This window comes from Budorcas taxicolor, chromosome 14 (assembly GCF_023091745.1).
Source record: "Budorcas taxicolor isolate Tak-1 chromosome 14, Takin1.1, whole genome shotgun sequence".
Classification (NCBI taxonomy): Eukaryota; Metazoa; Chordata; class Mammalia; order Artiodactyla; family Bovidae; genus Budorcas; species Budorcas taxicolor.
In genome coordinates, this window is record NC_068923.1 from 29,311,967 (window position 1) to 29,336,766 (window position 24,800).

At 41.9% G+C, this 24,800-nt stretch overlaps 1 protein-coding gene across 1 annotated transcript in view; it reads right to left on the reverse strand.

The window, feature by feature from the left end:
* Window positions 1-2,340: 2,340 nt before the first annotated feature.
* The window catches only part of FER1L6 (fer-1 like family member 6), a 129,855-nt gene continuing 107,395 nt past the window's right edge, over window positions 2,341-24,800 (reverse strand). The window contains exons 35-40 of the mRNA XM_052651744.1: window positions 21,482-21,570; window positions 20,926-21,024; window positions 16,946-17,187; window positions 15,055-15,218; window positions 4,258-4,358; window positions 2,341-2,524 (exon numbers count right to left, since the gene is read on the reverse strand). Of these exons, the coding sequence (XP_052507704.1) occupies window positions 2,341-2,524; window positions 4,258-4,358; window positions 15,055-15,218; window positions 16,946-17,187; window positions 20,926-21,024; window positions 21,482-21,570 (879 nt within the window). The remainder of the gene's footprint in view (window positions 2,525-4,257; window positions 4,359-15,054; window positions 15,219-16,945; window positions 17,188-20,925; window positions 21,025-21,481; window positions 21,571-24,800) is intronic.

Consider the following 24,800-nt stretch of genomic DNA (forward strand, 5'->3'; position numbering starts at 1 on the left):
CATCACCGCAAACGTGTGTTGTGCTTCTCCCTAAACTTCATCCATGAAAATCACATTCCTTACTTAGTGCTCTTCTTAGACAAACCATAATCTAGAGATAAACAGTATCTTGAGGAGGTTCTGGATGCAAAATCCACGGCGACAAAAGGCTGTGTTTATCTTACCTCTGCTGTATCCCACTGCTCAGCACATAAGGGACACTCAATAAATAGTTTTAAATGAAAACCTTTAAATTTATAATTGTTCATTAAACATTTGATATTCAAAATAATGCATATTTATTTTAGAAGTCTTAGGAAAAATAGAGAAACAAGAAGGGAAAGAAAAAATACTGCTACTTAATGTGAAAGTGAAGTCACTCAGTCGTGTCCAACTCTTTAAGACCCCATGGACTGTAGCCTACCAGGCTCCTCTGTCCATGAGATTTTCCAGGCAAGAGTACTGGAGTGGGGTGCCATTGCCTTCTCCGACTGCTACTTAAAGATGGCCACTATTAACACTTTGGCATATTCCTCCAGACATTTAATTTATGCATATGTACATATTTTTCCTTTTAAATCACACTATAGTTTTTTTTTTTAATTTACAATATACTCAGTGTATATATTCCATGCCTTCAAGTAATTTGAGCTATATCATTATTGATGTCTGTTATTTCACAATAAGAATGATCCATAGTTTATGTAACTAATCACACCAGGAAACATCGTCAATGCTTTAAATGCTCTAGTTTTTAGCACGTCAGAAAAATAGGACTTATGTTTACTAAAGAGTGACTGTCTAGGGCCAGAATTCAGGGAGCAACACTAATACTTCAATCTTTGATGAATCAGGAACATTCTAAATGACTTTTCATGTGGAAGTAATATGCTTCATTTTACAGAAGTAACATATGTGTGAAGTGAAGTGAAAGTCGCTCAGTCGTGTCCGACTCTTTGCGATCCCATGGACTACAGAGTCCATAGAATTCTCCAGGCCAGAATAATGGAGTGGGTAGCCTTTCCCTTCTCCAGGGGATCTTCCCAACCCAGGGATCAAAGCCAAGTCTCCTGCATTGCAGGCAGATTCTACAAAGCTGAGCCATGTGTAAGACTATCCAAAGGAAACAGTAGGCCCAGTGCTTCTGGTGTCGGGAGGGGAGCCCCAATCCAGCTTCCTCCATACCGCCAAATGGCCCCTCAAGAAAGAAAGAAACAGCTGCTGTACTTATTCGTGTTTAAGGCCAAACATTCCAATTCCTTTGTTTCCTATTTCACCTGAGAACACTAGTCCCTCACTTCTGCTCCCTGCTTTAGATGGGATGGCAGATCTAGACTGTGTTACTTTGAAGATCAAATAATTAATTTAAGAAAAACAGACCCCATCTGACAAGTGTATTGGGTATTGTTTCTAAGACTGCTTTTGAAATTAATCTGTGCTTAAGAGTCATGACAGAACCTACCATATATGGTGGTAAGATTGAATAATGCGGATGATGGTTATTCACATCACGGTGTAGGGCTAGGGGGCACCATATTTGGTGGGGATTATATATCTGACTAAAGAGAATTCCTACTGGTCTCATGGAGCTCCCCATCCTATTCACACATACCCAGAATCATAGTTTAATTCCCACTTGGAAATTGCCATATGCTAAATAAATACGCATAAATACAAATGGATTTCTCCAGAACTCATTACTACTATTGAGCATGTTCTACAAGCATTTAATGGAAAACCAGCAACATCTCCTGTTTAGATGGGACCGTCAGTGATGAAGTATTTTAAGTGGTGTATGTAAAGTTTATTCCAAGCCAGCTTCTCAGCCTGAATAAGTGAATGTGTCCTGTAAACTGTAAGGATTAAAACAAGGTTAAGATATATGGGACAGGTTAAACATCTAGTAATTTGCTAAAATGCTTTTAGTTTAATTTGCAGTAAAAAAAAAAATTACTTAATACTTAAAAAAAAGTGTTTCCAATAATATCTGAGACCTAGAATTAAATTTCTCAGAATAAAACCAATTATGGAATATTCACCTAAGTCAATTTGAGGTCACCAGTGATTACTATAGGGTAAAGGAACCATTATTTCATGCTGCTCATGGGCAAAACCATGACTTAAGGCTTTTCAGTTGGAAAAAGGGTAGCAGGGGTTGGAGCAGGGAGGGCCTGTTCCTCTCCCATTTCCTCCAAGAAGAGCTGAGGTGTCCTTAGTTATAGGGAGTGGTGCTTAGGTCTTTGGGTTTACCCCCTTAGCGCCCAGTATGGTGCCTGTGCAGAGCACACATTCCTATCTATTTACAGAGGAGGAAGAAGAGGGGGTCAGCAGAAAGGGAAGGTCTGGATTCTCCACGACCCTCTACGGGCCCCCAACAATCCTGTGGCTGATGGCTCCCGGCAAGGTATAGATGAAGAGGACCAGGAAGATGATGAGGATGATCAGAATGAACCCGATGATGATGTACTTCTTGTAATTCCTCCAGATGAGGTGGTACAGGCACTTGAAGGGGCTCACGAACCAAGAGAAGGAGGTGTTCGGGCGGCTGAGAAGGAAGCAAGAGAAGATCAGGGAAGGTGCCAGGTTGTGAACACATACGAATTTCAAGATCTCAGGAAGGATTTCTGACTCTCAGTTTTGTGAGGACCCACAACGAGAGGCCTGAAAATGGGAGAAGACCGTGCTGTCTTCAAGCAGGAGCACGCTAACTTTTTATGTGATAATGATTCCTCATCATTTTAGAGTGGTCCTGAGGAGGGCAAGAGCTTAGTTAGAACCTAGCCAGAGAACTGAGAGCCCTCTGTCTGTCCTGCCCTGACCAGTTCAAGCCTCACCTCTTCCATGAAGCCCTCCCTGACTACCCCAGTCCACAATAATTCCTCTGGCTCTGAATCCCTGCCTCACTCATTGCTTGACCTACCCCCTTTTTGAACCTAACATGTGTTTTCCACACTGACTATTTTATGAATCTGTGTGCTCTCCCTAAACAGACTGAAGGCTTCTGGAAGGCAGAGTTTATATCTTATATTTCTCTGGTGTTCTTCAAAGTGTTTCCAACCATTATGTTCCCAACACTATGACAGATTAAATATAGGTGCAAAGAAAGGAACACCTACTCATCAGGAGACACTTGGGTCCAGGGAGGAACAAGATAGCTGCAATTTGAGAGAGTATTCTGTGTACATATTTCATATCTATCGATACATATGTTTACTTTTTTAACTTTTTGTTTTAGTTTTTCTGATTTGGACCATTTAAAAAGTCTTTGTTGACTTTGTTTCAATATTGGTTTTGTTTTATGTTCTGATTCTTTTACCACAAGCCATGTGGGGTCTTAGCTCCCCAACCAGGGATTAAACTCATACCCTCAACATTGGAAGGTGAAGTCTTAACCACTGGACCACCAGGGAAACCCTGTATGTTTACTTTTTAATTGATGTATAACCGTGATTTAAACTGAATATGGTAACCTTTGCTGCTAGTAATTCTACTTCTGGAAATTTATTTTAAGTGATAATTTATAAAGGGCAAACATTTTTATCATATTGTAATAATGGAAAAAGGTAGAAGTAAACTAAACATCCAACTATGGGATGGAAACCAACTTAAATATGGGTATCGAGTCTGTGAACGGTTCCACAGCCATTAAAAAAACTCCTCTGACAATTATGGCAACAAGGTAAAATTTTTCAGCCAAGGATAAGTGAAATATGAAGATAACTTTGTATGCATGATTAGAGAAAGACAAGGAAAAGAATTCTTGTGAAATTCACATTCCCATACAAAATTATTGAAAGAATATATGAAATTATTCTGGAATTGCCTATTTGGTAGTATTATGATAAAGTGTCCTTTTCATTTGCTGGATACTGTGTAAGATTTTTGGAATATTTTTCAATTATAGAACCATGCCAATAAAGAATCAGCCTGCAGTGCAGGAGACACGGGAGACCTGAGTTCGATCCCTGGGTTGGGAAGATCCCCTGGAAGAGGAAAATGGTAACCCACTCTAGTATTCTTGCCTGGAGAATCCCACAGACAGAGGAGCCTGGCGGGCTACGGTCCACGGGGTTGCAAAGAGTTTGACACAACTGGGTGACTAAGCACAAACAAACACAAAGAACCAAAAACTACACGAACTGGGTAGTACCCGTTGACTCCTCCTCACTCTCGCTTCTCCCAGAGGGATGTTTTGGAGCAATGCTTGCATCCTCTGATATGGGGACCACAGAGGGCCTTTCCCATGTCTGATCCCCTCACCCCCGTGACTTCACTCACTTGGGCTTGTCCAGGGGCTCTGGCTCCTTTCGGGCTTTTCCAACAGGATTTTTCTCGGCTTCCTCTGCCGTCACGAGGTGGAACTCGGCTTCAACCTTGCCCTGCACAGAGACACAACTCTTGTTTCCAGTCACAAAGAACTGCGGGGTGGGGGTTGGGGGGGCAAGGCCAACTTTCTAGAAGAAGTGTTTTCATGTGGGAGAACGCCAGGAAGGATTTCGGCTGCTTTATTATCGACGAAATATTATCTTTTTGGTCCCGGGAGAAGCCATTTTTATGATGGAAAATAAAAGTCCTGAAATAATGTTACTCGAGTTTTCTGAGGCAAGGGTTCCCATGTGTACGCATAGACACACAAATTTCATTTGTAATCATTTAGTATCTGTAGAAGCATTATGAATTATAGAAAATAGAAAAGGAGACTAATTACTTGAGTAGCAAACCCTTTCGAATGTACTACCATCTTTCTTCTCTGTTGATGGCTCTCAAGAGGAAGGACTATTTCACTTGTAATCATTTAATATCTGCAGAAGTAATATAAATTATAGAAAACAGAAAAGGGGACTAATTACTTGAGTAGCAAACCCTTTTGAATCTGCTACCATCGCTCTTCTCTGTCAATGACTCTCAAGCAGAGCTGGGTGTGTGTGGACCTACATTTGCCAAATGGCTTTTCTGTCATCCTTGCTTTTGTTGTGCCCTCTAAGTATTTTAGAATTATCCTTTTATTCTAGCACTCTCTTCCCTTCTCTCCCCTCAGTGAGAAACAGTCTCTTTGGTTTGAAAATTGTGAATCATATGCTTCTTCAGAGCACTGTGCCAAAGTTATTGGCAGGGATGTACGTCTTGGGGTATCAAAGGATGAGACAGGACTTCTGTAAAAGGTGAGCGTCATTCTTTCTTGTTCATTCACTACTTTTGGAGGCTCCTTGTATACCAGGCACTGTTCTAGGCCCTGGGGATTAATGATTAAGAAAAATAGGATCCTTGATCTACTAGAGCTTCTGTTTTTGGTGGAGGAGACCCTCTCTCCTGCTCCTTTGGTTTTGTGGATCAAGATTCAAGGTGAGGGACTTCCCTTGTGGTCCAGTGGTTAAGACTCCATGCTTTCAATGCAGGGGACACAGGTTTAATCCCTGGCCAGGGAATTAAAGTCCCACATGTTGTGTGGTGTGGCCAAAAAAACAAAATTAGAAAAGATTCAAGATGATAGGAGGGACACAGAAGTGGCAGGAGACTGGAGCAACATCAAGGAATTTTAGCACCGACGTTTGCTGTTAAGTTTGCCTTTCTGAATCCTGTGTAGATGGGGCATTACCTGACTTCTGAGGTTGATTTCCTACCCAGGAAAAAGGTCTAAGGTTCTAATGAACCAATGATCTAGCGTTAACTTATTTATTCTTTCTGAAAAAGCCTCGTATACATATGTACATATATTTCATTTTTCTTTATTTATTTTATTGTCTGTGCTGAGTCTTCATTGCTGCACACGCTTTCTCTCCAGTTGCGGTGAGCGGGGCTCACTGCTGCTCTCCAGTTGTGGCAGGCAGGGGTCTCATCGCGGTGGCTTCTCTTGTTGCGGAGCCCGGCTCTAGCTCACATGGGCTTCAGTAGGTGTGGTGCGTGGGCTCTAGAGCGCAGGCTCGACAGTTGTGACCCGCGGGCTTAGTTGCTCCACGGCTCGTGGGCTCTTCCCAGATCTGGGATCAAACCTGTGTCTCCTACTTTGGCAGGTGGATTCTTTACCACCAAGCCACCAGGGAAGCCCAAGCCAGGGCTTCTTAACAAACAGATTTAGTTGCTGGCAGCCACGAAAATGTAATCATGGGAGAAATTAGAGAGAAGTAGAGTATTTGGGGTGAGTTTGGATCCCTGGGTTGGGAAGAGCCCCTGGAGAAGAGAAAGGCTACCCACTCCAGTATTCTGGCCTGGAGAATTCCATGGACTGTATAGTCCATGGGGTCACAAAGAGTCAGACACCACTGAGTGACTTTCACTTTTTTTTTTCACTTTTTTGGAGCAGGCGCAGAGAGGTAGTGTCATGGCTGTCTGAATTAGTAAAGAAGCACAGTGGGCTTTTATTACAAGTGAAGTCATGAGTTCAAATCTAGGTAATCTCATCCATTCTTTAGACTAGTACTGTGACCCAACTCAGAAGGGATTAAATTCATATGACCCAGAAATATTCCTTAAAAATATGTGTATATGTACTCATTTCTATTGAGAAACTTTGGCTCCATCAGCAATGCCTTGCACATAAAGGGACTGAGGAAATGCTTGGAAAGAAAGAATATAAAGCTTTTGTCCATTCTTGTCACTCCTCTACACATCTATCAACAGTACAATAATAGTAATATAACTCTAACTGTAATTGCAACACTTTATTGAATGCTTGTTTCGTCCCAGATTTGTTTTTTTTTTTTTTGTCTATAATCTATCTATCATAGTGACTAGCAAAGTAGGTCTCCTTTATATTGATAGAGAAATAAAGCCATAAAAGTCAAATAACTTTCCCAAGGTCCCATAGGCAATTAGCTAACCAACTGGAATTTGAACCAAACTCTGTATGATTCCAAAGTTCATGCTCTTTCCTTTATAGCAGGGCTACCTTCCAATTACCAGATAATTGGACTAAAATTGTTATGGGACCCTTCCCAGCTCTAACATGAGATGATTCTATGATTGTCTTCATCATTGCCACCTAAAGGCGTTTGTCTTCTTGGGCCTTAGTTTCCTCATCTATCAAATGGCCAGAGGCTCTTTAAAGCAACTTGGCTCTAACTGCTAGTTTTCATGAAAGGCAGAGTTAGAGCTTAGGGTAACTGTGTAAGATTTCATGGCTGGAATAAACCCAAGAAGCCAGCTCCCAATGCATGGCAGAGAGGGCTTCCAATCTGCAAGATAAGACCCTCTGGCTGATTTCCAAAGGTTTTCCAGCAATGATCTGGGCTCCAGTGTGCAACACTTTTATATGCTAGGAGCCTCATTCAACTCCTCTATACTTGACAGAGTTTAAGAGTCACTAACCAACTGCTGGGCTCCAGAATGTTTGGAAGAGGGGACAAAATCCAATGGAGAACAAGTGAGTATGAGAGTGAAGGGATCATAGGTGCCTTTTTTTCTTCATTGCTTAACAATAAGCTTAGCTAGAGTGCTGTATAACTTGCATGGTGGTATATTATTCCATTTAAACCACTTGACTGCTTGGAAAAATAGATGACATTTTTATTCCCAGTTTATAGCCCAGGAAACGAAGGCTTGATGATGTTTGCTAACTTATGCCACAAAACTAGGATTTGTACCCAGGTCCTCTGACACACAAATCCCATCCTCCGCTATCTTGGAAGAACAGCTATGACAAACCTAGAGTATTAAAAAGCAGAGACATCACTTTGCCAACAAAGGTGCATATACAGTGCTGTGATTTTTCTAGTAGTCATGTATGGGTGTGAAAGTTGGGCCATAAAGAAGGCAGAGCACCAAAGAATTGATGCTTTCAAACTGTGGCACTGGAGAAGACTCTTGAGAGTCCCGTGGACAGCAAGGAGCTCAAACCAGTCAATCCTAAAGGAAAGAAACCATGAATATTCATGGGAAGAACTGATGCTGAAGCTCCAATACTTTGGTCACCTGATGTGAAGAGCCAGCTCATTGGAAAAGATACTGATGCTCGGAAAGATTGAAGGCAAAAGAAGGGGGCAACAGAGGGTGAGATGGTTGGATGGCATCACTGACCCAATGGATATGAGTTTGAGCAAACTCTGGGAGACAGTGATGAATAGAGAAGCCTGGTGTGCTGCAGTCCATGGGTTGCAAAGAGTTGGACACGACTGAGTAACTAAACAACAACATCTTCTGCTATTGTATGTGTCTAAGTGGTTTCATTCTGTGGAAGAAGTGAACCAGCCTATTTATTTAACAATCAATCAATATGCCTTTTCTGAAATGTTCAAGAAGAATCTCACAATCACCGCCATTCCCCAGCATTAGAATATATTTTTGACATTAAATGTTGAAAACACACACTTGCTATAAAGAGGAAAAATGTTGCACAGATGAGGCCAGATACAAAATAATACACTATGTGTGATTTCATTTAGCTAAAGAAGGCAACAGATCAATTAATGAGGTTAGAGGTCAGGATAGCGGTCAGGACAGCGGCATGAGGGGTCTGGGTCACTGGAGAGATTCTGCTTCTTTGTCTAGGTACCGATGGGAGTGTTCAGTGTGTGAAAATTCATGGTCGGTACGGCCTGGCGTGCTGCGATTCATGGGGTCACAAAGAGCCGGACACGACTGAGCGACTGAACTGAATTGAACTGAACTGAACACTTTTCTAGAATGTATATTACTCTTTTCTGTATGTAAATATATTATGTATTAATGAAATTGGCTTTAAAAAGAAAAGAAAAGCATGTTTTTCGCTTCCACCTAATGGCTGGCCTTCAGTAACAGGGACTAGTAGAGCAAGGCCTAGCATAACAAGCACAGGGATTGAGTGAGTAGGATTTGGTGCAGACAGATTTATATCTGAAGTCAGATTCTGCCACTTACTAGCTGTGTGACCTTGGGTGAGTTACCTGCCCATTCTGAGTCTCACTCATCTGGGGATGTTAATAGCATGTACCCCATAAAGTTGCTTTGAAAAATAAATAATATTTATACAGTGCTCACCCCAGTGCTTGGTGAATATCAAACTTTTAAAAAATCATAGTTCTTACTTTCAACACTACTTCATGGACAGAAATGCATAATTTAACGAGAAATATATTCTGCTTATTCAAAAAACCCTCAAAGAAGTCCCAAGGACCCATATTCTCACAGAAAAAATTTAAAGAAAAAAACAAAAAGGAGGCAGAGGATATGAAATGAGTTCTGCTCAAAGCATAGGAGTCATCAGCTAATATTATGAAGAGCCTCGACCCCGCTTCACTGCCCTGCCTGAGTGGGCATGAGGCATTTATCTGGCATCACAAAGGCAGCAGGGGGAAGGTGTTTACTGACGCAGTCTGATAAACACTGCTCCTCATTCCATATCTCTCCACACAGAGGCCATATGCGATTTCAATCATCAGTATTCAACCAAGCACCAAGGAGAGGTCTTAAGCTAATAATATCCTCCCAATGTAATTTTGAATCAGAGCTGGAAAAAGTGGACACTTTGAGAGACTATCTGTTACCCTAATGACATCTATGGATGGGAGAAATGATAAGGAAAGGCCCTGACAAGACTAATCTGTGGTGTCACGGCCATCGCTTACAGGCTTCACACTTCACTGAGCCCGGACGGTGGAAGCTGCGGGAGGCCGAAAAGTGATTCTGTTGAGGCTGGATATGCTGCTTTAGCGATCACGACTGCTTTCTAAACACAACTCTCCCTTGTATGAGATGAGGCATTCTCATACATTAATGGTGGGAATGTATGCTGGTTAAATCCTTTAGGAAGAGGAATACACATATACACATACATATATACATGAAAGTGAACGTCGCTCAGTCGTGTCCGACTCTTTGTGACCCCCATGGACTACACAGTCCATGGAATTCTCCAGGCCAGAATACTGGAGTGGATAACCTTTCCCTTCTCCAGGGGATCTTCCCAACCCAGGGGTCGAACCCAGGTCTCCCACATTGCAGGCGGATTCTTTACCAGCTGAGCCACAAGGGAGGCCCACATACACATATATATGTACGTGCACACATATGCACGTGTGTGTGACTGTGTGCATTACAGTACACGATCATACTCTGGACCTCGAACTCCATTTCTCGATAGCTAATTTAAGGAAAGAATTCAAAACTCAGAAAAAGCTTTCACACAAAACACACAGTCATTATTCTTTTGGATATTCAAATTGTCCTGTTTGTTATAATGAGATGTCTCAGGGTTACATTGCATTTATCTACCCCTGACCTGGAGTCAGCCATTTCCCCAAAGATATATGGATTCTGTTACTAGGAATTGGTATTTAGAAACAACTGTCAGGGTGCTAGGAATCTTGTTTGCTACTGGGTTAGAAAAAAATATTTTTAAATTCACGAGTCAATGATGATACAAAAAAAAGCAAGAGAAAAAAATCTCATTTACCACCACTAAGTATGAATCTTACACTAATTCTTGATTCAAAAACTTGATAGTGAATGGAGAGAATTAAACATTTATCTGATTTTTTTAGGGGATGTGGTGACTATAATATATCCATTTGATGAAAGAAAGCTCTTCTTAACACATAAATGCCAACTAATAAATGAAAAACAATGATATAGTTAGATAATATATGGATGGATCGATAGATAGATAGCCAGATAGATAGATGCTAGATAAAAATGGCTGGGGGCCTATTTGAAAATAAAATAGATCAAAAAGATAAGTAATAGCAACATATCAACTATGACTGAATCTTAGTTTTAAAAAACAGCATAAAATACATTTGAGGACAATAGGGTATCCTTTTTACAGAAGGAGAAATGAATATGATATGGGTATCAAGTTATATTAGGCAATATTATTAATTTATACGTGATGATGGCATTAGAGTTATGTAAGCGGATGTCCATATTCTCAGGAGATGCACATGGAAGTATTTAGGGGTAAAGTGTTAGAATGTCTACAACTTACTCCTAAGTGGTTCAGCCAATGTATGTGTGTGTGTATCTATACCTATACATATATATATATATATATATATGCACACACATATATATATTCTCATATACAGGCAAAATAATTATGGCAAAATTTCAACAAATGCTGAATCTAGATGGTGAGTATGTGGCTGATCCTTGTCCTGGTCAACTTTTCTGCACGCTTAAATTTTTTTAAATGAACATATGTTGAGGAAAAACACATGATTTAACTGTGGCATTTCTATTTTGAGAATATAAAGAGTTAATCATATTCATAATACTATGTAGAGGAATGCTTATTATAACACTGAATAAAACAAAATGAACAAGGCATTATTTTTAACATAGAATGATCAAGACTATATAAAATTAACCAAAATCTATATATATCGGGAATAACAATATGTATTAGCAATTGTTTTTTTGAGTAATGTGCATATGGGCACTATTTCTTCCTTTCTGCATTTTGGTGTCTTTTGAATTTTCTATAAATGCATATAATATAGTTTGTCTTAAAAATGATCTTCAGGTGAAAAATATCTCCCCTCTCTGCTCCTGTAGAATCTGAATTTGCCATGTACTCTTCAGATAGGTTGTCTGTCTACAGGTCTCCTCAGCTAAACTGTTAATTTCTGGATGGTAGGAATGTGTCTTATTGATTGCTGAGCCTTTAGCGCCTAGCATATGAGTATAGAGCCGTAGTAAATGCTGACAACTGTTTTTTCATACTAAACTGAGGGCAAAAATAATCTCTTTTAATTTTAGTTATCATGCTCTTGGGACTTACCTGGGCTACCTACCTGTAGACTCACAAGATTAACCTATAAAAGAAGCTTCCTGATCTTCATCTCCTAAAAGAGTGATTTCTTTGAAGGTTGCTTTTAGCAGGATGATTAGATGTATAATGCAGTGTGTTTCATGAAAAACATGTTCTATACATATTCCTGTTCCTTCACCAAAGGATGCCTGTGCTTTTGCAATTCCATTTGGAGCTGTTTTTCATTCACTATCCATATTCCACACTAGGAGCTGTGTGATCCAAGTCTCTCCATTACACCACTTGGGTGTACAGATAAGTGGCTTTAAAAATAAGCCCGGCAGGTGGCAGAGCCCATAAACAAACCCCTCCTGGCTGCTGGTAATTGGAATAAGAGGACAGTGATGTTCTGACTGCTGGCTTCAAGGCACAGGAGGGGAGTTCACGCAGAGCTGGAAATAGAGAATGTCTTTGCTAGAAACACATCTTGGAGGCACCCAGTCTAAACTACTCATTTTACAGGCATGGAAACTGTAAAAGTGAGTAGACAGAAATCTCAATTAAAATAGAGTGGAGAGATCAGAAAAGGGGGCTGTCATGCCCTATGCAGACAGAAGAGCCTAACAGGAAGAAGAAAGACCTCCTCTTCTCGCCTGGCCACAGCTCGTCCAATGAGAGACAGTCACGACTCAGCCAACGAAAAGCCATGGAGTCTTTGTTAACTGTAGCACTCCCAGCTGCCTTTTTCCCTCCATAAAACAGTTCTGTCCATTTTTTTGCTGGGGACTTGCACACGGCTAGTCATGGTTGCAGACCTCAAACTGCAACTCTTTGTTAATCCCAAATAACCTGCTTCTGCTGGAGAGATAGCTAGCAGTCTACTGTTGGAGCATGTATGAACACTTTATACTTTTTTGTGGTTAAATTTTATTCCATTATATGGATATACCTGATGGTGACATATTTAAAGCCACTTAAAACTCAAAATGGACTAACTATGTTTCAGGCATCCAAAATGGAACCAGGTGGTTTTATGGATGCAAGTTCCTAAATCATTGAGAACTTCACTCTTCTGAACTGTAGCAAATTCTAAGACACCACTCAGTTCAGTTCAGTCACTCAGTCATGTCTGACTCTTTGCGACCCCATGAATTGTAGCACGCCAGGCCTCCCTGTCCATCACCAACTCCCAAAGTTCACTCAGACTCATGTCCATCGAGTCAGTGATGCCATCCAGCCATCTCATCCTCTGTTGTTCCCTTCTCCTCCTGCCCCCAGTCCTTCCCAGCATCAGAGTCTTTTCCAATGAGTCAATTGTTCGCATGAGGCAGCCAAAGTATTGGAGTTTCAGCTTTAGTTTCAGTCCTTCCAATGAACACCCAGGACTGATCTCCTTTAGACACCACTGCTGCTGCTGCTGCTGCTGCTAAGTCGCTTCAGTCGTGTCCAACTCTGTGCGACCCCATAGACAGCAGTCCACCAGGCTCCCCCGTCCCTAGGATTCTCCAGGCAAGAACACTGGAGTGGGTTGCCATTTCCTTCTCCAATGCATGAAAGTGAAAAGTGAAAGTGAAGTCACTCAGTCGTGCCTGACTTCGCGACCCCACTCAGTTCAGTTCAGTTCAGTTCAGTCGCTCAGTCGTGTCTGACTTTTTGCGACCCCATGAATCGCAGCACGCCAGGCCTCCCTGTCCATCACCAACTCCAGGAGTTCACTCAGATTCACATCCATCGAGTCAGTGATGCCATCCAGCCATCTCATCCTCTGTTGTCCCGTTCTCCTCCTGCCCCCAATCCCTCCCAGCATCAAAGTCATTTCCAATGAGTCAACTCTTGGCATGAGGTGGCCAAAGTCCTGGAGTTTCAGCTTTAGCATCATTCCTTCCAAGGAAATCCCAGGGCTGATCTCCTTCACTAGCCATCTTCAAAACAGTATCTGCCATCAGCTGCTCCCTGCAACCTTGCAGTTTCAACGATTGCCCCTCCTTTTGCAACAATGTAATCATTTCAAACTCCAAACAATCCTTGCTTAAAAAGCACCCTTCTCGCCAGCTGGGTTTCTGATTGGTAACCAAAAAAAATCTGCTTAATTTTGTGGTGTTTTGCCTTTACCAGGCTCCCTCATTTTGTAGTGGAACAGAACACAACTCAAGTGCTTCTTGAATCTGCCTCTCTCTGGCTGTAGTCCTAACAAACCTCAAATAAATGCCTCTTTACTTCAATCAGGTCTGTGTTTCTGAAATTTTTATTAACATATCCAATTTGTTTATCCATTCATCAGTTGATAGACATTTGGATGGCTCCAATCTGAGGTATTATGAATAACACTGCTATGAACCTTCATTTCTGAACTCATCCATTCATCAATCAGTTCACTAACTGAGCATCTATTATGTGCTAAGCCATGAAGCTCGGAAGGGAGTGCAGAGGTTGCCATATAGTAAAACCTCAGTGCATACTTGAGGGGACAGGAAAGAAGGAGCCTGCTTGAATTCTCACTCTTCCGATCCCATCTCACAGAGGGGACTGAAGTGAGAATGGAGGGAAGAGAAAGCCTCCAAGAACACACACTAGAACTAGACCCTATGGAGTCAGGTCAGCAGCTGCCGTTTACCCAGTTAGGCTCAAAGAAATCCTTGTCTTGCCCCCACTGAGTCCGTAGAACAGAGACGGAGAACTCGGTCTCTACCCAGACCTGCGACCTGAAAGGTCCTGACTTGGGTTTGTTTTGACCTCTGGGCACTAGGAGCAGAAGGGAGAACACGCTCCCCCCAAGACAAGGACAGAAGCGAAAGGGGGCCATCCATGCAGTCCTGGTCCCCTTTCTCAGTTTCACTCAGCACGGGAGTCCTCCATCCTCCTTTACACAGGAGTGATGAGGGGGCTCAAAGAAAGGGTAAGAGAAACTTTCTTCCCACTACTCGTGAAATGTCTGAACTCCTACAGTATGTGCCATGCAGGATGGAGCAAGTTGGCAAGTTGGGAAAGGGGCGAATGGCTCTGCTTTCTGCCAGCATCCTCTGGAGCAAGTTTTAAGAGGATGGATCACTTTTTAAATTGAGTTTTTCGTTTGAAGGTGAAGGGATGAAGCATTTGCATTAAAATTGCACATTTGTCAGGAATGTATGCATAATTTCAAGAGATGTTGAAAAAAATTAATGCCAGAGGCATATGTTCAAGCCAAGAGGATGGAAACCCACCCCGACACAAATTGCTATTAAATCAAGCATGCTGAAATACAGAGGGCTTAATGCATTTATAAATTTTTCAGAATTCTTGCTTCTCAGAAGAACCTTTGCCCTAAAGGGCTCTCTGTCATTTCAAGTCATTTTTCTTGAAGTTTACAAAATGACTCATTTAAAGAGCATGGGTCCTCTGCCTGCCCCACCCCATCTTCTACGGCTCTCACTTACTGTGAGTTCTTTGCTTTTAGCAAAAGGCCACCAGCCCCGCACACGCTTTTGCTGGAATATGGAAATCTTGCTCTCCTCCCTTGCATCTTCAAATTTGGTGAGATCACAGGCTTTGGCGGACTTCGCTGCTCGGGGGAAACTATTGAGGTTCATCTCCAGGGAGCCTGTGAAGAGATGCCCTTAACAGGTTAGGGAAGGGCTTTAAAATCTGTCATTATCCTCATTCAGCCACCCATTCATCTATCCTCTCACTGGTCATTCAGTCAGGACCACAAGGGATCAATAGGTTGTGCTAGGTATCCAGGACACAAATATGGCCAAGACATGTTTGTTGCATTTAAAGCATTAATAATGTGGCAGCGCACCAGGACTTCCCTGGCAGTCCAGTGGTTGGGGCTTTGTCTTCCAGTGCAGAGGGTGTGGGTTCAATCCCTGGTCAGGGAGCTTAAGATCCCACATGCCTCGCGGCCCAAAAGTCAAAACATAAAACAGAAGCAATATCATAGCAAATTCTATAAGGACTTTAAAAAGTGGTCCACATTGAAAAAAAAAAGTATTAAATAAAAGAAAGTAGTGTGGCAGCAGGTAGAAGACCAGGGCAGAGCTACCGTATGTAACTTTCAAGTTCAGTTTTGATGTCATCTGCTGGGCCTCTTCTCTGTTCCCCGAGTATGATCTAGATTCTGCGTCTATCCTCTGAGCTTTTCCCTGCCTTAGCACTGATCAGCCTAGAAGAACCTCCTCCCCTCACCACCCCTCCCTCTCTGAGTCCATTAAACTCCTCCAGGTTGGGGACTAAGTCTTACTGTCCCGGTAGCTACTCTTCCAGTACCTTCGTGGGTTCTCAACAATGAATTTTCTCTTATAAGAAAATTTATATACAATCTTTAAGGGATTAGTTTCCACTCACAGTTGTTATAAAATATTTACCCTACTTCCCTATGTTGTATAATCCATCCTGGAGCCTATCTCACACTCAATGGTTCGTACCTCCCACACCCCCACCCCTGGGTTGCCCCTCCCCCTTCTCTCTCCCCATCGGTAACCACTAGTTTGTTCTCTGTATCTGTAAATCTGCTTCTATTTGGTTACATTCACTAGTTTTCAACAAATAAATATAAGTCATAATAAGAGAATGCCATGAGATGACATTATATTTCTCTCTTTGATAATCTTTCCTATTGCAAAAGTAATACTTGTTAACTGTGAACACTTAGAATGTGTACATGAGCAAAAAAAATAATTTTCATAATCCTACCTCCCAAAAGTTAACCACTGCCCTACTCAGTTCATATCCTCATGTCAGTCTTTCTGTCTCTTTGGCTGTCTCTGACTATCTCTTTCTGCTATACAAATAAACATACTTTTTACCACAAGAGGATTTTTTTTAAACATACTTTTTTCATTTAATGCACCTTGCCTAACTATCCAACTAGTTAAATATTCTTCTAATTTATTAATGGCTTCAGGGTTATTACTTATTGAACACTACTATGTATGAAACACTGTACTTCATTTTTAAATTAGATTATCAAATATATAGCTCCCAATACCCTCTGAAGTATATATTATTATTTCCATTTTACAACTGAGGAAAACTGAGGTACAGAGGAGACCAATAATTAGCTCAAAATTTAACAGCTTCTTGGCATTGGAGCAAAGATCAATTTAAGGTTACTTGAATACGTATCTTCTACCATAGGGATGTACCATAACTTACTGAGTCAATTACCTTATATTAAGGGCTATTTGGAATGTTTCAATATTTTGCTATCAAAATTATTAAACCACATCAAAATGATTATTTGTGGAGCAAACTCAGACTAAGCTCTCCAGAAGCTGGGATAAAACCCTCAGCATTAATATGACTTTGATAAAGCCTCCACCTTACCCAGAAAATCATCTGAGGACAGCCTTTCAAAATCCCAAACCTGGAGCACCAACACAGCTGGCGTCTTACACTCCGTCTTCTCTAATGAAAATATATGCTCCCTCTTGGAAATGACCATTTGCTTCTCTGCTGGGAGATACTGAAATGGAAATAGAAAGCGCCAGTTGAAGTTCCCCTCTCCGGTCAGGGAGTTGTAGTGCACGTCTGTCTCCTGCTTGTCATCTTCCAAACCCTTTAACCACCTGAATAAAGACAGAGAAAGAAGTAAACACTCTGAGCACACTGTTCATGCATCAGCATCACCAGAGTGATTGAAGTAGCTTCACTGTGGTCATGGATCACAGTTTTAAAATTATGATATAGTTAGATTCAGATGGAAACTTTCATTGAATCTGCAAGCAATAAATAGGGATCAAAGGGTCTGAAGCACTTTGAAAGAAGACTCTCGTTCTAAGTCAGGTTAAGGAATTGTCTTTGGTAGTTCTTGCGTAGATTTGAAGCCCCATGCAACGAAGAGGGAAAACTCAGGAAATGAGAAATGAAAGTTTAATATGAGTTTCTTCTCACCCCCATAAAGGAGACTTCTTTATGGGGGAGGGGGCATTTCCGCACCCACTATATTACACTACATTTTATTACATTACTCCATTCCATAGATAAGTTATCTAAACTCTCTGTGCCTTTGTTGCATCTGGAACATGGAAGCAATCACCGAATCTAGTTCATGGGCATTCTGAGGAATTACATGAGATAATATAGGTCCAGAGCTTTGTGTACTCCAAATGATCTATTATGTTATTTCCTCTTAGTATTATTTGGTCTTTCTCCTCTGTGCTGAGTATAAAGTAAGCTATTATAAATACATTTTCCTCTAGTACTTTATCCATGGCTAATTAACTCTTGAGAAAATAGGTACTTTTAATTCAAACTAATTGATAATGCCATACTACTTACTTTCTGAAAGCAAGTATCCCTTCCTCTACCCCAAACTACCCCAGAGCAGATAAAGATACTTCTCTTCTGAGAAGAGTGGTACCACTCAAGGTAAAGGCACAATTATTTAGATAAGGGTGCCTTATTTAGGTAGTGAAAGTCGTTCAGTCGTGTCTGACTCTTTGCGACCCCATGGACTATAGAGTCCATGGAATTCTCCAGGCCAGAATACTGGAGTGGGTAGCCTTTCCCTTCTCCAGGAGATCTTCCCAACCCATGGATCGAACCCAGGTCACCCACATTACAGGCGGATTCTTTACCAGCTGAGCCACAAGGGAAGCCCAAGAATATTGGAGTGGGTAGCCATCTCTTCTCCAGAGGATCTTCCCGACCCAGGAATCAAACCGGGGTCTCCTGCATTGCAGGCAGATTCTTTACCAGCTGAGTCACAAGGGAAGCCCTAGAATATTGGAGGAGGTAGCCTATCTCTTCTCCAGCAGATCTTCCCGACCCAGGAATCAAACTGGGATCTCCTGCATTGCAGGCAGATTCTTTACCAACTGAGCTGTGAGGGAAGCCCTAAGGATACTTTTATTTAGGTAAGAGTACCTTTATTTAGCTAAAGATGGTGCTTGGCCAGTCAAGGTATGTGTCGTATCTGTTATGAGGCAAGGGCTGAACCAGATGTTGGGGGTGATGGGGAGCAAGCAGAGGTGATCTTTGCCTTTGTGGAGGCATGGAGGGGAGAGGATGGAGGGAAATGAGTGGGGTGGAAGAAGTCACCAGTGAGGGATATGCAAAGCCCTATGGAAGAAGAAGTTAGGACACATTCTAAGACAGGAGAGAAGCTCAGTGTGACTAGAGAAGGCAAGGGGGAGAACTGATCCAGTGAGACGATGGGTGGCAGCTCATTATATGTGATATTTTAGGACTTATGAGAGACTTTAGATCCTTGTCCAGAGAAAATAGGATGTCATTAAAGGGTTTTAAGTACAGGACCAATGTGATCAGATTGTGATTTTAAAAGATAACTAATTTTTCAATGTGGAGAACAGATTATTGGAGGTAAGACTGAATATGGAGAGACCAATTCAGATAGTACTGACCCCAGCAAGAAATGATGGAGGGAAAGATGGTGATGGAGCTTTCCTGGTGGCTCAGTGGTAAAGAATCTGCCTGCCAAAGCAGGAGGTGTGGGTTTGATTCCTGGTCCAGGAAGATCTCACATGCCTTGGAGCAACCAAGCCTGGGCTCTAGAGCCCGGGAACCACATTTACTGCAGCCCACATGTCCTAGAGCCTGTGCTGTGCAACAAGAGAAGCCACAACAAGGAGAAGCCCATGCATCGCAACAAAGCAGCCCTGGCTTGCCGCAACTAGAGAAAAACCCACACAGCAATGAAGACCCAGCACAGCCAAAGATAAACAAATACATAAAATTATTAAAAAAAAAAAAAGATGATGATGTGGTGACGATGAAGAGAATGGATACTGCTGACAGCTAGTTGGCACCTAAAATGAATAAGACTTAATGGCATTCAGAAATGAGAGTGTCAATGACGAAGATGGCTTCTTTTTGGGGGAAGACAAAGAGATAAAACTGAAAAGAATTTATTGTTTCTGAGATGAGTTTTATCTGAGGGCATACTTTTTGTTGTTGTTGTTAAAAAATTGGTACACTTTATTACAATAATATTTATGCTTTATTGTTTGCATTTGAGAGTATACTGAATATTTTGTTTGAAAACAAGTAGTTTATTGATAAGACTTTGGATGAGAAGCTATCTATAGTTATTATAGATAAGTTCTATATGTTATTATGATTATTATTCTATTTTTATTTTTTAAATCATAGAATACCTTAGGTTATGCAATGTTTATTTCAAAAACCTCTAAGTAATTTCTTAACTTCCTCAGAGTTTGTGGAGAGAAAAATTATTGTTTCTTTGAAATCTTTCTGTCAAAAGAACCACAGTTCTTTTCTTATTTTTTAAATTGGAGTGTAATTGCTTTACAGTGTTGTGTTAGTTTCTGCTGTACAACCAAGGGAATCAGCTATGTGTACACGTATATCCCCTCCCTCTTGATTAGGGTACATGTTTAAGTCATATTGTTTCTGATTCTCTACCACCCCCTCTCCTGACTAGGGGCTAAGGGAAACCTACAAAGGCATTTGTGTCCTAGCCAAGATGTAAGACAGAGATACAAATTATTTAGTTTCCTAGGTCGGTAAATTTTTTTTAAATCAAACTAGCAAATGAAAAGGTAATAAATTTCAACTTTTGTGTTAGGCTGTGGCTCAGCTGGTGAAGAATCCACCTGCAATGTGGGAGACCTGGATTTGATCGCTGGGTTGGGAAGATCCCCTGGAGAAGGAAACAGCTACCCACTCCAGTATTCTGGCCTGGAGTATTCCTTGGACTGTGTAGCCCACGGGCGTTGCAAAGAATCAGACACAACTGAGCAATCTTCGCTTCACTGTGGGCTTCCCGGGTAGTGCTAGTGGTAAAGAACCTGCCTGCCAATGCAGGAGACATAAGAGCCTCAAGTTTGATCCCTGAATTGGGAAGATCTCTGGAGGAGGAAATGGCAACCCGTTCCAGTATTCTTGCCTAGAGAATCCCACGGAAAGAGGAGCCTGGTGGACTACAGTCCATAGGGTCGCAAAGAGTCAGACACACCTGATGCAATTTAGCATGCATGCTTATAATCTTAACACTTACTCTTTCATCAATAGCACTATAGCTCACTACTTCCTGCTGGTGTAAATGTATTTTGAACGTCATTCAAAAAGTTTAGGCATTCAACATTCAACAGGAAGAGACATTTATATAAACAAATTTTTCTCACAAAAATATTTCATGAGATAATCATTCTTAGTAAAATAACCAAATATTTGACAAAGAAAGTGACCTTTCTAACAAGGTGAGTAAGAAAGCCTCCTTTTGTGAGGTGTGGGTGGAGTGCCTTCATGAGGCATAGTTTGGTTGGGGGTTAAAGGGTGAACAGGAGAAGGAAAGGGTGGATGGAGTTTGCTGATGATCTTACCCTTTAACATAAATATCACTCGATTTTTGTCCTGTGAAGATATTCTCATCCTCCAAAATGACATCTTCTGTGTTCCAGATGGTTACTCTCAGTTCATACCTGGGATAAGGGAAGGGAGACATAGGTTGACGACCCTTCAGGTTGAGTCGATTGGTGTCTATGTGATTCTGGTATTGCTTTTGAGTCTATAAGCTTCCTCGACTTTACCAAGTTCAAAACATTAAGACTTAAGGTCTTCGTTCCATCAAAACCAAGTGTCCCAGCTGGAATCATCAAGAATATGAATTTCTCTGAGCAGACCCTCTGTCCATTAACCAACATTTTTCAGAAAGTGGAAGAATGTTGACACGCAGGGCTCTTACCATAAAACAGGGGCCACTATTTCCACCCCCACTGCTACTATTACCACCACCACTCTCCCCCTGATGTAACTGACCAGGTGGAAAGTCAGGCATGATTATCAGGTGTCAGCTGACTGACGTAATGTGTCAGACACCAGGTCTTTTAGTCTGCCACCACAGTCTCTTTCCTTGAAGATGAGGTTCCAACTACTTACCCTTTGGGTTTCCTTGGAGAAATGTCAACAGGAGGTCCAGGCGGAGGCATATCTTCAGGAAACATATCCACCCACATCTGCAGACGGCCCTTGTTAAGAAAAGAAGACTCTAGCTTTTTTGGGGAAAGTGTGGTTACCACATGGACACTGACCATTCACAGTTGTAACAGATCCCTTTACTAGGGTTGAGCCTCCGGTGGCTCAGATGGTAAAGAATCCGCCTGCAATGCAGGAAACGTAAGAGACTCGGGTTCGATCCCTGGATGAGGAAGATACCCTGGAGAAGGGAAGGGCAACCCACTCCAGTATCTGTGTCTGAAGAATTACATGAACAGAGGATCTTGGTGTGCCACAGTCCATGGGGTTGCAAAGAGTCAGACATGACTGAGATACTAACACTTTCACTTTACTAGGAATAGTTATTAGGTAAATATAATATAATAATATTATCCATACTGTATTTAGAATATTTGTTGACAAAGACAGAACTTACATTTTTATTAAAAATTTGAGCATATATCAAGAGAAGGGCAAACCTTATTGAGCACCTACTATGTGGTAGAGGCAGCCCTGTGCAATTGAAAGCATTGTCTCATTAATGCCTCCAATATCTCCACTAGGCAGAAATTCCTACTTGGCAGATGAGAAATGTCTTGCACATATTTACACAGGCAATATATAGCAGAGCCTGGATTCAAATCTTGTCTGCTGACTGTATAGCGACCTGGCTTTTCTTACTAACCCCTAAGGATTATGAGATTCTACTATCTGTCAGAAGTATCATGCTCCATTGCCTCCAATGTACCTTAACATCCACCAGCTCCACCAATGCTCACCCCTAGCCATAAGAAAGTAAGGTTCAGAGAAGTCAAAGAAATGATCCAAAGTCCTGTGGCTAATTAGTGATAGAATAGGACCTTCCATCCATTGCTCTGGACTCCATACACCAAAATTTACCCTGTTTCAAGGGATTTGAAGGTCCAGTGGATTCTGTGTTCAGCTCTGTTGTATGTACTCTACGTGCTCTGTCAGCGCAGGCAAGAAGGGGAGTGATCAGCAAAGGCTGGGATGGCCAGGGAAGGTTTCATATTAAGTGAGTGGGGCTGTCAACAGAGTGGGGAGGATTCGTAGGATTTGGGTGAAGGAGGAGCTTTGGCTAGGGGAACAAAAAGAGGATTTCCAGAGGAAGGGACAATGTAAGCAAAGAGCTAGTGTTTGGAAAGTGATGAACCAATTCTGGGCTTCCCTGATAGCTCAGTTGGTAAAGAATCCACCTGCAATGCAGGAGATCCCGGTTCAATTCCTGGGTCAGGAAGATCCACGGAGAAGGGATAGGCTACCCACTCCAGTTCAATGAAGGATTATATTCCTAGGGTCTCTAAAGAGACATTATGTGCTCAGTGGCTCAGTTGTGTCTGACTCTTCGCAACCCCTTGGACTATAGCCCACCAGGCTCCTCTGTCCATGGACTTTTCCAGGCAACAGACATTAACATTCACCTTTAACCAAGAAGCCACATCTGACAGGCAAAATGAGGGATGCTGCTGCTGCTGCTGCTAAGTCGTGTCCGACTCTGTGCGACCCCAGAGACAGCAGCCCACCAGGCTCCCCCGTCCCTGGGATTCTCTGGGCAAGAACACTGGAGTAGGCTGCCATTTCCTTCTCCAGTGCATGAAAGTGAAAAGTGAAAAGTGAAACTGAAGTCGCTTAGTCATGTCTGACTCGTAGCGACCCCACAGACTGCAGCCCACCAGGCTGTTCCGTCCATGGGCTTTGCCAGGCAAGAGTACTGGAGGGGGCTGCCATTGCCTTCTCCGAAAATGAGGGATACCAGTAACCAAAAGATTTCAAAGATCTCGGAGTAAATCTTGAGAAATAACCATAAGCTTCTACAGTTGATAAAAGTGCATTCTTTCCAGATACTCCCACACAAGCTAGTGTGATCAGCAAAGGCTGGGATGGTCAGGGAAATTTTTATATGAAGTTAGTGGGGCTGTCAACAGAGTGGGGAGGATTCTTAGGATTTGGGTGAAGGAGGAGCTTTGGCTAGGGGAATCTAGTGAGACTAGGTTTATATTCCACCATGCCTGGGATAGCAGGGAGGGTCTTCCTGCCCCATTATAGTCAAGCTCACTTGCTTTGCCCAGACAACACAGTGAGTGAATTCAGAGCTGGGACAGAACTAGGGACTCAAGCTGTCTGGGTTAAATCCTAGCTCTGTGTTGTGCTGTTCCTAGTTGCTCAGTCATGACCAACTCTTTGGAACTCCATGGACTGTAGCCTTCCAGGCTCCTTTGTCCATGGGGATTCTCCAGGGAAGAATACTAGAGTGGGTTGCCATGCCCTCCTCAACGGGATCTTCCCAACCCAGGGATTGAACCTAGGTCTCCTCCACTGTAGGTCAATTCGTTACTATCTGATCCGCCAGGGAAGCCCAAGAACACTGGAGTAGGTAGCTTATCCCTTTTCCAGGGGATCTTCCCAACCCAGGAATTAAATGGGGGTCTCCTGCATTGCAGGCAGATTGTTTACCAGCTGAGTAACTTTGTGCAAGTTACTTAAACTCTCCTAACCACAATTTCTTAAAAGTAAGGATCATAATAATTTCATCATGAAGCAATATTAGGAAATAAGGCTTAGGTGATCCCTACATCTCTGGTTGTCTAGGAAAACCTTTGTAGCAGCTTAATTATTAATAATGCCCTCTTTTATTCTCAGAATGGCCATAATATGGATAAATATATCCTTGGTTATCCTAACTGAGTGATATTATCTTCATAAGGGGTCTAGGACATTAAAAGTTTCTTAATAAAGGTATTTTCTTTTCCCTTCCAACTCATAACCCAGGTCTCTAGTTATCTTCCACACAGCTTGTTTTTGCTAATTCTTCAACGTAAGCCTCCATCTATTGCCCCTCTGGGAAAACTAGTGGGCTGTGTGGTTACTGATAGATTTTGGACAAGTTCTTGGGTACATCCAATGGGTTTTGAACTTTCTTAAATGCCAATATTCTTCTGAAAGAATTTGATTACTCAAATCATAAAAAGGAGAGAGCAATAAATCCAACTCTGATTTTAGGGCAGAGTTTCTCAATCTTAACCTTCACTTGGGGCTGAATAATTCTTTGTTGTGGGGGGCTGCCCAGTGCAAAATAGGATGTTTAGCAGCATCTCTGGCCTCTTCCCACTAGAAGCCAGTAGCACCCTCACCCACTTGAGACAACCAAAAATACTGATATTTCAGACATTGCTAAATGTCCAGGCTAGGAGGGAGAAAAATTGTCCCTGGTTGGGAACCGTTACTATATGGCACAAACAAG